The sequence below is a fragment of the Eurosta solidaginis genome, chromosome 3, assembly GCF_040869045.1.
Source record: "Eurosta solidaginis isolate ZX-2024a chromosome 3, ASM4086904v1, whole genome shotgun sequence".
Taxonomy (NCBI): Eukaryota; Metazoa; Arthropoda; class Insecta; order Diptera; family Tephritidae; genus Eurosta; species Eurosta solidaginis.
In genome coordinates, this window is record NC_090321.1 from 102,673,024 (window position 1) to 102,685,737 (window position 12,714).

Sequence of the window (12,714 nt, forward strand, 5' to 3'; positions counted from 1 at the left end):
GGTGATAGAAAGAGATACAGAATAAGGCCACGAAAGTCAATTAAAATCAGGTGATCGGTTCTATTTGTAATTTTGACTTCTATGCAGAAGTTATCACACTTGTCTTATACACAATGCTATCAAATGCGACTCCATATTGTGATCGATTTGGTTACGTGTTGTTCGATCATGAGAAGTACTGCATCCCGTGATTGCTATCATAAAATAAAACAAATAAAGCAATTGCATTAGATTTCAATCATATATGTGATTGTAAATATTACAATCTGCTATAATTCAGCTATAGCAAAAAAATTAATAAACGAAAGTCAAATGACGATGTTTTAATAGCCAAATTTTCTTTTCTTTTATTATTAAATATGTACTATTTCCCTTTAGTTATTGCAATGTCAATTCACTTTATCCCATCCCAAGAGATTGATATCGAGCTTAAGAAGAATACACTTAACCAAATGAGACCACATTACACAGTGTATACAAATACACACATTTACATGCATCATAAAAACATACATAGTCTGGGTATTTTAAAGGGGATGAACATAAGTGTAACATTCAGAAGCCATGGATTATCGGAATGCTTAGAGTAAATATAGTTCAGCGAGAACGTGACTTCAACTTTTTCATCCCTTTTATAGAACTTTTCTCTGTTAATCATTTGAAAGTGTGCAGAATACGTGCCGCCGAGTGTCTAAAAATTTGGATAATATAATTTAAATAAAATATAAACAGAAACAAGTGGATATTTGAATAGTCAGTACAAGCTTCCAAAGAGGCGAAACTTCAGGGCGACAGCTACTTTAAAGTTTTTAAAAGGGTATAGGTTTTTCTGAAATATTTATTTAGCTTTATTCATTATTGCTTGGTTTGGCTTGCCCGTCGAGACGATCTAGGTCGCCCTCCAACAAAAAGCACCAGGCCCTTCCTTTAACAAACGAAAATTGCAACAACCAAGGAAGTCCAAGTCACCCCTTCCAGTTTTATTTTAAAACAGCGGGGCATTACCTTTCCAAATTGGAACCTAAGAAATTCCTGACATTTGCTAAATCGACCTGTTGATTTGAGTAGGGGACAGACCCACGTGGTATCACAATGGCTTTCGATAATAAATAATAATAATACTAATTTTGAGCTGGAGACTTTCGCTGTTGGTATAACAGAAATATTCATAAATCTTCAGGTGAACGTTTTTCTAGAAGTCTCTGTAGGGTCTATACTAAGTTGTTAATTGTATTTATATTAATACTTTTACTTGTTTCTTACTTGTGATTTTTAAATTTTTTTAAAATAATTAAGTTACCCTTTTTAAATGAAAATTAAGGAAGTTATCAAAATAAGAAACTTTTGTTAGAATATAAAATTTTGTTAAACGAATTAATATTTCAAAATAATTCAATAAAAATTTATAGAATAAATAGTTTATTATAATTATTCTATAGTCTCCATGGGCCATTTGGCTTCAAAGTTGTTAGCAGTTTAAATCGTACACGGTTAAAAGTTTGAACCTAAAACTGAAACTTTCTTGTAATATATGTATATACATATATATATATATATAGCCTAACCAAATTTGGTTAAATTTTAAACTAGAGAAGTTTACTTTTGTCGGTATAAAATAAATAATCGAAAGGGCGGTGGCTTGGTTTCGAGCCGACATGCACCGGACTGCAGCAGGTTGTTCTACCTACTGATCTATCACATTTGTGTAAGAAAACATATCCTATAAATGTGTTATTTGTGTACAAATTTGTATTAAGGTTTATTTTTTTTTTTAACTTTTTGATTTTGTTTTAAAACCAGAAGTATTTAGAACTTTATATTTTTAGATTTTTTAATCTTTTTGGGTTTGATTTTAATACAATTTGGACCTTTGGACGTATTGTTCAATTAAGCTTAAAACATAAACCCAATGAATTTAGAAAACCAATTAGTAAAAGCCAAACACGTTTGAAAAGTCACTCAAACCAATGTACCCTCTAACAGCAGTCAAAGGAAACTCTTGCAGTTTCAGTAGGGTTAAACCAAAGAGACAAAAAAGTAACAGCCCCTTTGCGTGAAATTAGCAAAGGGGACAATAAGCAAATTTTACTTACCCACCTTTTCTGTTTTTCAATACCTAGTATTCATTTGCTATTACATAAGCATCTAACTAAAGAGCTATCCTTACGATCTGACAGTTATTACATGTTAAATTTTCTCAGGGATGGTATTATACATTGTAATTCATTATTAAATAAATACTGATTTTAGACCCTTACTTGTACGTACAGGTTTTAAGCGAAATTGAGTTGCCTATCTAGTTTTATACTGATGCGCATCAGAGTTTCTTCTAATTAATGATTGTAAATATTCATTTAGATAATATATGTATAAATGTTATCTTTGGATATACTACATCAAACTTACCTGTAAATGAGTTTTCGTCGGACACTTCGCTTAAAAAATCCAGAACAGCCGTTGCAGGCTAAAATCCCATAGTGTTTACCCGAACTTGTATCTCCACAGACCACACAAATCAAACCTAAATTTTGACTCTTTGAGCGCGTACCTGATTGTTCGTTATTAGCAGCCGAATTTACCACCGAATGCTGACTCCAAGGGACCAATCGATTTTGCGGTGAATAACAACCTCTGTTTGTATGCGTGCTAAGTATTTCTGCAATAAATAAAAACACTTGCTAAGTTGGTTTCAATTAAATTTCATTTTATTGAATTGCAAATGTTCAAATATGTCTTTGACTCTTTTTTTTTTTACCTACTAATACTCTCATTCCTCACCCCATCGGCATAAAATTGATTCAAGATGCTGACTTTGCGTGCAACGTGTTTGTGAATACCCTGCAAAAAATCGTGCAATTAATCTCTAAAGAGAGTGAACTCAATTGATCTCTTTTGTCTAGACTGGAGCATAATTGATCCCCTCTAGTCCCTCTTGGGTACAGCTGGGATTAGTCAGTTTGAAATCTATGTATGTATCCCATTTTAAGAAATAATAGAAAAACGACAGCGAAATGAGTAAAATAAAAGAGATTGCAGGCGATTGACAAGAATTATTTAAGAAAAATGAGGAGCCCTATACCGAACCTAGGACCATGTGTTCCATTATCGTCAACCCATATCTTTTGGAAGAGTTGGCTACTAAACAATTTGTTTACTTAGATGTATTTAATAATCTTTTGCAAGTTTTAATGTTGCGTTTAAAATGAAAATATCTGCACCATGCGAAAACTAAAACTTTTTCATAAGAAGGGATTAGTCTTCATTCGTTCCCAAATGGGTACAAAGGAAATTGTTCTCTTCGTTCTCGTTCCGGTATAAACGGGTCCAATTAGTCTCTTCATAGCACATGCTCAAACAAAAGGAAACAGTTCAATGGATACGAAGAGACTAGAACTGGCATTAGTCGCATACTCCTTTGCGACTCATCCTGGACTCCCCTTGACTAATCGCATTTTTTGCAGGGTACTTACATCCACTAAATCTGTATTCGTGTGTTTATATGTATGTATGTTTGTATAAGGCAGTGAAGTGCTTCTGACCCTAACAGTAATCTACAAATTTATTTACACATTCAATTAGGGTGCCATTAAAGCTTCGTGTCAATCTGTGCACAAATTTTTCTCTGGGGACAATTGTTTCGCCATCACACCCTAATTTGATTGTAGTGATTTTTTCATGCACTTAAAAGCTAAACACCGATGCACTGGCGGTCTAATTTGTTACGGCTGGCTGGTAATTTCATCAAATATATTCAATCATACAAGCACCAAGTGTTAGCCACAGTCAACGGGATTAACGTCATATGCTTGAATTTTATGCTGTTAATATTACAAAGATGATGTTGCCTTTGTTGTTATTATTGTTGCGAACCGCGTACTCTGTTATAACTATTGCATTACTCAAATGAAAGTGTTGAGCCTTTTAAAAACCAAATTTCATACAAAGTAATTTCAATGGATAAATGGATAACGATACCCCATGCGAAAGAAAGACGTACATAGGGATCTTAAATTTTTCGATTTTTGCGATAGCGGTATTTCATATGGCAATTCCGCGATTCAAGTATTTTTCTTATATTAATGTAATGATCCGGAATGACCATGAAAACGGCCCAAAACATTCGAAATAATCCAGAAATCGTCCCGAATCGATGCGGAAAATTATCCTGTAACTATCTGTGAAACTGCTTGCGTTTCCAAATCAGTATAGATGGCAATCGATATGAGGAAAGAACTATGTATGTATGTATATTAACCTGGGTCGATTTGTATGGACGAAAGTTAACTGATTTCGCGCCATCGATTTTTCGATAAGATTTGGGTTCAGGAAGTTCAAGTTCGACTACGCATAACCAAAAAAATAATTTTCGAGCCTGCGAAACTTTTTTATGTTTTTTTTTTTTTGGTTTTTGATTTTTAAGTCTTTTTTCATGACCTACTAAAAAAATTTCATGTATACCCTGTCCGACCCAAAAATGTCCGCTAGAAACGTTGGTTTTGAAAAAAAAAATCTAAAAATCATAAACAAAAAAACAAAATTTCGCGGGCTCGAAAATTATTTTTTTGGGTATGCGTAGTGGAACTTTTTTTCCTGAGCTCAAGTTCTATCGAAAAATCGATGGCGCCATATCGGTTAATAAATCGAACCAGCCTAATGTATATATTATTAATGTGAAAGTTTGATGCTTAGAAATCGGAATGTCTTGATATCTGGATGTTTGCTTGTATGACAAAACAAGGTGAGATTTGGCATACACATAGTTTATAATGTTAAAGGATCTACTGGCTTGACTTTTTTAAAGTATGGGTGATCCTCCCATTTATATTACAAAACCCATCCAATCCAGAGAGGTGCATAAATATTTTGAAACATGTCGTAAGCAAACCTGAAGTTGTTTTGAAAAAAATCCCTAAATGGTATCCATATTATTTTTAAACAGCCTAGAAATAGCTCCTAACTTAAACTGCACAAATAAAACCAACGGTCCAAAATAGTCTTCCAATAATCTCGAAAACAATTCCGAAGCATCCGAAAAATGTGAAAAAAGGTAGAGCGGCGACCAAATAAGTTAGTTGTAAGAAAAGAATATTTTGAAAAGTTAGTTCTAATTTTGACATTGACGAATATAGCTCCCAATCAAATAATTTTTTGCAACTTAATAACTGTTAGTAATTTAACTGGCACCCACGCAGGGACCAGCGCGAGTGCCGTAAAGTAGTAGTTCCTGAAAATCAAAAAGTAAGGCCACGCGAGTGACGTATGTAAAAAAACGGTAAAAGGGCCCGAAAAATAACAAGTAAGGCCACGCGTCTACGGCGGTACCGGGAAGTGGAATAAGCAGTACGACCGAGGTACCCAAGTATCAGGAGGGAAAAGGATGAACACCGCAGCGGCAAGAACCCCACATCCAGCGTTGGACATGATACTAGCGTAAGATTAGTAATAAGTAAATAATTGGGGTAGTAGTGCAGTTTATGGTACCCACCGAAATTTGGGCCTTTGTTTTCGAGTGAGGTATCAAAAGACGCGTATTCACGTCTAGATTAAGAATCCGAAAGCGGAAATTATGTTAAATTTCACTAATTTACTTATAAAATATCAAAACAAATATTGCAACAAATTTCTGTCGAAATGAAAACACATGGAAGTGAACAGTGTTGCCAGCTCAGCAACGCTGGTGATTACTCTTGTTGTTCTCTGTTAGGACTAATACAAGGCGGTGGCGGCTCAACATAAATTTAAATAAACATAAAATTACATTGTTTTTGTAATTTACTGAATATGTTGCAATTTAATATATTAAAATAGAAGAGAATACGTCTTCAATTTATCGAAATAAAGAGATGCTGGCAAATATTTGGAATTTTCATTCTGGAACAAGTGCAGAATACATACATTTGTAAAAAAAAATAAAAAATCGGACTTTATAGAGATTTTTATGCTGATTCCAACGGTATATTTCTTTTTTGGTGCAAATGAAAGGTTTGGGGGTAATTCCATGTCAAAAGACGAAATTTTGAATTTTTCAAATCAAAATATCTCCGAAACTAGTGGATGGATTTCAAAAATTAAAAAATCGAAAAATAGCTTATAAAAATATCTTTGATCTGATGTATGTATATATATCTTGGCAAAATTTTGAATTTTTCAAATCAAAATATCTCCGAAACTAGTGGATGGATTTCAAAAGTTAAAAAATCGAAGATAAGCTTATAAAAATACCTTTGATCTGATGTATATATCTTTAACTTTTCTAGCCTTTATTTACCAAAAATTTGAAAAAGCTCTTTTTTGGTGGCCATGCACAGTAATTCTGCGTAGAACACCTTTAAAAAATTACCCTTAACCGTCGGACCGGCAACAAGAATACTAAAATAAAAACTCACCTCGAAACAAACCCGTCAATGTTCTACGCAGAATTACTGTGCATGGCGTAGCCGGTGTTGGATCGGCTAAGGGTTGGTTTTTTAAAGTGCTGCCGAAGGCCGCCTACGCAGAAGGGTGTAATACGCAGAAGGTCATCACCGTGGCGGTAGCCAAGGTTATACCACACACCCGGACTTGGCATGGCGTAGCTCAGGGTTATTTTTTATAAGCGCGGCCGAAGGCCGCCTATGCAGAAAGTGTTCTACGCAAAACTACTGTGTATGGCCACCAAAAAAGAGCTTTTTCAAATTTTTGGTAAATAAAGACTAGAAAAGTTAGAGATATATATATCAGATGAGAGGTATTTTTATAAGTTATTTTTCGATTTTTTAATTTTTGAAACGCATCCACTAGTTTCGGAGATATTTTGATTTGAAAAATTCATAATTTCGCCTTTTGACATGGAATTACCCCCAAACCTTTCATTTTCACCAAAAAAGAAATATACCGTTGGAATCAGCATAAAAATCTCTATAAATTGCTTTTTTTTTTGTGTGACAAATGTATGTATTCTGCACTATTTCCAAAATTCCAAATATTTGCCAGCATCTCTTTATTTCGATAAATTGAAGACGTATTCTCTTCTATTTTAATATATTAAATTGCAACATATTCAGTAAATTACAAAAAGAATGTAATTGTATGTTTATTTAAATTTGCATATGTTGAGCCGCCACCGCCTTGTATTAATCCTAACAGAGAACAACAAAAGTAATCACCAGCGTTGCTGAGCTGGCAACACTATTCACTTTCATGTGTTTTCATTTCGACAGAAATTTGTTGCAATATTTGTTTTGATATTTTATAAGTAAATTAGTGAAATTTAACATAAGTTTTTCGTTAATTCGTGCAAGTTAGATTATGTTAATATACTAAATATAAAAAGTAAAGTGATGTGTGCGCTTAAAAGATTGTAAACGTGCGGGAACAATATGTATCACACAAACATGTTTTTCGCGGATAACTTTTAAACGGGTAAAAAAAAGTTAATTTCCGCTTTCGGATTCTTAATCTAGACGTGAATATGAGTCTTCGGATACCTCACTCGAAAAAAAGGCCCAAATTTCGGTGGGTACCATAAACTGCACAATTACCATAATTGGAAACAAAAAAATAACAATAACAACTGTAACAAAAAAAGGGAAAAGGAAATTATTGTGAAAAGTAAATTCAATTGCGCTTTGTGAAACAAAAGAAAAATTAACAAGAAATTAGCAAACAAATCCATAAAATCTAAGAAAAAATTATACAGAAATCATTGTGAAAGTAAACTGAGTTGCGCCTTATGAAATACTAGAAGAACTAACAGGAAATTAGCAAACAAATCTAGCATTTTTTTAGAAAAATGACAGGAAACGTGGAGGAACTCGTTGATCAATTGAACCAACTTAGGTTGGAATACGGAACCCCCATCAGGGAAATCCTCCCGTCGCTAATACGACGGAAATAGAATCAGCAGCTATGAGGTGTCAGATGGAATGAATAGGACTTCCCTTAATGATTTTCCACCAAACAATAGAGTTACATTAAATGCGCAAAATATAAACGATCTAGATAGGGTACCAGATGTGGTAAAATGCCTGACAGAATTCTCAAGACGACCAGGGGAATTTAGCTCCTGGAGAAAGCGTGTCGACAGAATACTAAAAGCATATGAATCTTTGAAAAACACACCTAAATATTTCGCCATACTACATAAAACCAGACACGAAATTATCGGCGATGCCGAGACGGCTCTTGAATCCTACAGTACTCCTCTAGATTGGACGCATATTAGAAAGTGCCTCATGATGCACTATTCCGACAAGAGATATATTGGTACTTTAGAATACCAAATGGCCCAACGCCACAATGATATTTCTACCTCCTATCAGAAGGACTATCAACATCTTTCGCTAATCCTTGACAAAATTTCCTGTCTCGACTTGAGCGAAGAGTCCATCAGAGCCATGACAAACTCCTATAGAGAGAAAGCTCTGGATACGTTTATCCGCGGGCTTAACGGAGAGCTACCCCGTCTCCTCAGTATCCGTATGCCAACCACTCTGCCACAGGCACTGCACCTGTGTCAAAAACCTGATAACATGTCCTTCCGAATGAACTACGCGAACACTGAGAATATATCAATTAACAACGGGCCGCCACGACCACCACGTAATACCACAAATTATATCAATAACAGACCCTTCTATCCCGAACTGACTTATTTCTCAACACCAAAACCTAGTTTTGCACCGAGGTCGCAACACTTTAATCGACAACCAAATAAGTACCCAAATAATTCACTCATTCCACAGACAAATCGTCCTGGCAACTACAATTACCCCGAATATGATCAAGGAATCCGCACGGGATACAACGACTAAACCAATTATCCCAAGTATAACCCAAATTTCCGTTCGAACCCAACATGATACAACAATCAAAATAATTACTCCAGTAATAACAGAAACAATCTACCACCAAAACCACCAGTACCCATGGATGTAGACCAGTCCATAAATTCCAGACAGGTCAACTATCAAAACCGGCCGCAGACTAACCAAAGTAGTATCGCGCAGAAGCGTCCCCTTTCTACCCAACATCCTCACGCACCAAATAAAATGCAAAGAACTTTTTACGCCGATACAGGCTACACTAAACCGGATGAATACTATGATTAAGCAGATCCTCACCAAATCTACGAGGATAATCCCGTCCTAACTAATTATGGAAACGAAAATCAATTAGACCATGTACCAAAAAGTAACTTTAATTTAATCACAAACAACAATCCGGCCCTGTACGAGCAGGATTGCACCGAACTAGATACTATTAATTTTTTAGACTAACTCCATGTTCACTCCCCTATTACGAGTTCATCGCTAGGAGTGGAGATGAACTAGACTTTTTGATAGATACCGGCTCGAATAAAAATTACATACAATCCTCTAGGATAACAAATCCAATTCCTAATGAGCATTCTTTTAAAGTTAACTCTGTCGCAGGAGACATAGAGATCACTCACCACACGTACGTGGATATTTTCGGACACGGCGTAGGAAAAAATTAAATTTTTCATTTTACCAACATTAAATTGCTTTCATGGAATAATAGGTAACAACACGCTCAAACAACTGCAAGCAACAATCCACACCAATAAAAATATGATGACAATTTTCGAAAATATGGTTATCCCTCTAAAACAAAGGGTGTCACAAGAAGTGAATAATGTAGGAATAAAAATATCACATCTTTTACCGAAATTCAATCAGAAATTAATAGCTTAATTGGGAAATGTCCCAATCTGTTCTCGGATCCCGATGAAAAACTAACATATACTACCTTAGTGAAGGGCGAAATCCGCACTACCAGCAACAAACCTGTATATTCCAAGCCCTATCCTTATCCAATGGCGCTTAAAGAAGAAATTGAAAGACAAATATAGGAACTCCTAGATAACGGGATAATTAGGAGATCAAAATCCCCCTATAACTCACCAGTTTGGATAGTCGACAAAAAGTTGGCCGCCTCTGCTAAAAAGAAATACCGGATGGTGATCGACTATCGAAAGCTCAATTCAGTTACAATCCCTGATAAGTACCCCATACCAGAATAAATAAGGTTCTTGCAAACCTCGGAAACAATTCACTATTTACCGTTATTGATATTTAAAGTGGATTTCATCAGACACCACTCCGTGAGTCCGATATCGAGAAAACGGTATTTCCGTGAACAACGGAAAGTACGAATTTATTCTATTGCCATTTGGGCTTAAGATTGCTCCGTCCACATTTCAACGAGCACTGGATGATATCCTCCGGCAATATATCGGTGTAAGATGTTACCTCTACATCGACGATGTAATAATATTTGGGAAAAACGCAGAGGAGCACTTAAAAAATATTGAATTAGTGCTCAGAACCCTAGAGAGAGCAAACATGAAAATACAGCTAGACAAGTGTGAGTTTGCTAAACAGGAAGTAGAATTCCTGGGGTACCTTGTTACTCCGGGAGGAATAAAAAAAACCCAAAAAAGGTAGAAGCCATACTTAATATGCCTCCTGCCAAAAATCTTAAGGAACTTCGTTCGTAAGCCACTTACGGCCATTTTGCGAGGCAAATTTGGAAATATTTCCAAGAACGCATCAAGCACGCAATCAATTACCCTAGATCAGGAAGCATTAAAGGCATTCGACAAAATAAAAAACACCCTTACTTCACCGGACATCGAATTTTGAAAAGGACTTCGAACTGATCACAGACGCATCCGACTTCTCAATAGGCGCCGTACGTACTTACTTACTTGCTTACTTGATTGGCGCTTAACCGTCTAAACTGTCATGGCCGTCCAACAAGGCGTGAAAGTCGCTCCTTCGCTCCGCCAATTGGTCACACCAAGGGAGTTTAAATCGTTTTCCACCTGGTCCTTCCAACGGAGTGGGGGCCGCCCTCTACCTCTGCTTCCATAGGCGGGTTCCGATAGAAACACTTTCTTGGCCGGAGCATCATCTTTCATTCGCATAACATGGCCTAGCCAGCGCATCCACTGCGTTTTAATTCGCTGGACTATGTTGATGTCTGCGTATAGCTCGTAAAGCTCATCATTAAATCTTCTTCGGTACTCGCCAACGCCAACGCGTAGGGGTCCATAAATCTTTCGAAGAACTTTTCTCTCGAACACTTCCAAAGCCGCTTCATCTGCTGTTGGCATGGTCCATTCTTCTGTCCCACATAGCAGGACGGGTACGATAAGTGACTTGTAGAGTACGATTTTCGTTCGCCGAGAGAGGACTTTACTTTTCAATTGCCTACCTAGCCCAAAGTAGCATTTATTGGCAAGATTTATTCTTCGCTGGATTTCAGTGTTGATATTGTTGCTAGTGTTGATGCTGCTTCCCAATTAAACGAAGTCTTTTACTATTTCGAAATTATGGCTGCCAACAGTAGCGTGGTTTCCAAGCGCGTATGCGCAGACTCTTTGCTCGATGACAGCAGGTACTTCGCCGCGCCATACTATCACAAAATTAAAAACCCATAACATACATATCTAGGACCCTCAACCAAACCGAAGAATCTTATGCAACCAAAGAGAAGGAGATGCTGGCCATTATATGGTCCTTAAGCTCCTTAGGGAACTAATTGTACGGTCAAGAAAAGTAAATATATTTACCGATCACCAACCGCAACAAATGCTTTAAGTACAAGGAATACGAATAGGAAAATTAAACGATGGAAAGCCATCCTGTAGGGATATAATTACGAACTGAAGTATAAACCAGGGTACTCCAAAGTGGTCGCAGACGCCTTTTCAAGGATACCGCCCCAATAAATTCCCTCACTCCCACAATCCACAGTGATCAAGCCATAACCTCATACCATGTACAGAGGCCCCAGTAAACGTTTTTAAAAATCAAATATTTTTCAAGCAGGACGGGACATTTTTATATCAATTCAAAATAATATTTCCAACAATCCTTCGTCACATAATTACAGAACCCCAATACGACGATCAAATTCTCACTACGCACCTAAAACGATACATTAACCCCTCCGTCATTAACGGAATCAACACAGACGAAAGGATAATGGGCATGATCCAAAACATCTATCCACTACATTTTAGTAACAATAAGATTCGCTATACCCAAAAATTAGTTGACGACATCACCAAGGAAAAGGACCAGGAAAACACCATTTTAGACATCCATAAACGCGCACACAGAAATGGAGTTGAAAACAAAGTACAGATTCTGGAAAAAAGCTATTTTCCAGGAATGCTCAGCAAAATAAAAAGAATTGTAACTAATTGTACCACTTGCAAAGAAAACAAATACGAACGCCATCCCAACCAACCCAAAATTGGCGAGACGCCATTACCCACATATCCCGGACACGGTCCACATTTACATTTTCTTAACAGAAGGTAAAGTAATTATGACTGCCCTGGACAAATTTACGAAATACGCACAAACAAGGAAGCTTTCAAGCAGGGCAATAGTAGACATTAGAGGTGCTTTAAGAGACTTGATTTTCTATTTCGGAGTGACAAAGCTGATTGTAATCGACAACGAACCTTCATTGAATTCTAGTTCAATTAAATTTATTATGACGGACGAATTGGGAATAGATTTTTACAACACCATCCAAAAGCCAGGCAAACGGGCAAGTAGAAAGATCCATTCTACTCTGATGGAAATAATGCGTTGCCTCAAGGAGAATAGAGGACACGGGAACTTTGAAGAGCTCCTAGAAAGAGCTGTGTCGGAATATAATATACTATCCATTCCGTGACAAAAAATAGACCAG

The 12,714-nt window shown here is 36.4% G+C and overlaps 1 protein-coding gene across 3 annotated transcripts in view; it reads right to left on the bottom strand.

Moving 5' to 3' along the window:
* Hr51 (Hormone receptor 51) overlaps positions 1 to 12,714 on the bottom strand; it is a 433,291-nt gene that overhangs the window by 266,827 nt on the left and 153,750 nt on the right. For 2 of the 3 annotated variants that reach the window (XM_067772890.1, XM_067772892.1), the window contains exon 2: positions 2,407 to 2,656. In XM_067772890.1, coding sequence (XP_067628991.1) covers positions 2,407 to 2,656 — 250 coding nt within the window. Of the gene's footprint in view, positions 1 to 2,406; positions 2,657 to 2,755; positions 2,793 to 12,714 lie in introns of those variants that run through there. The other variant, XM_067772891.1, reaches the window with a different exon arrangement.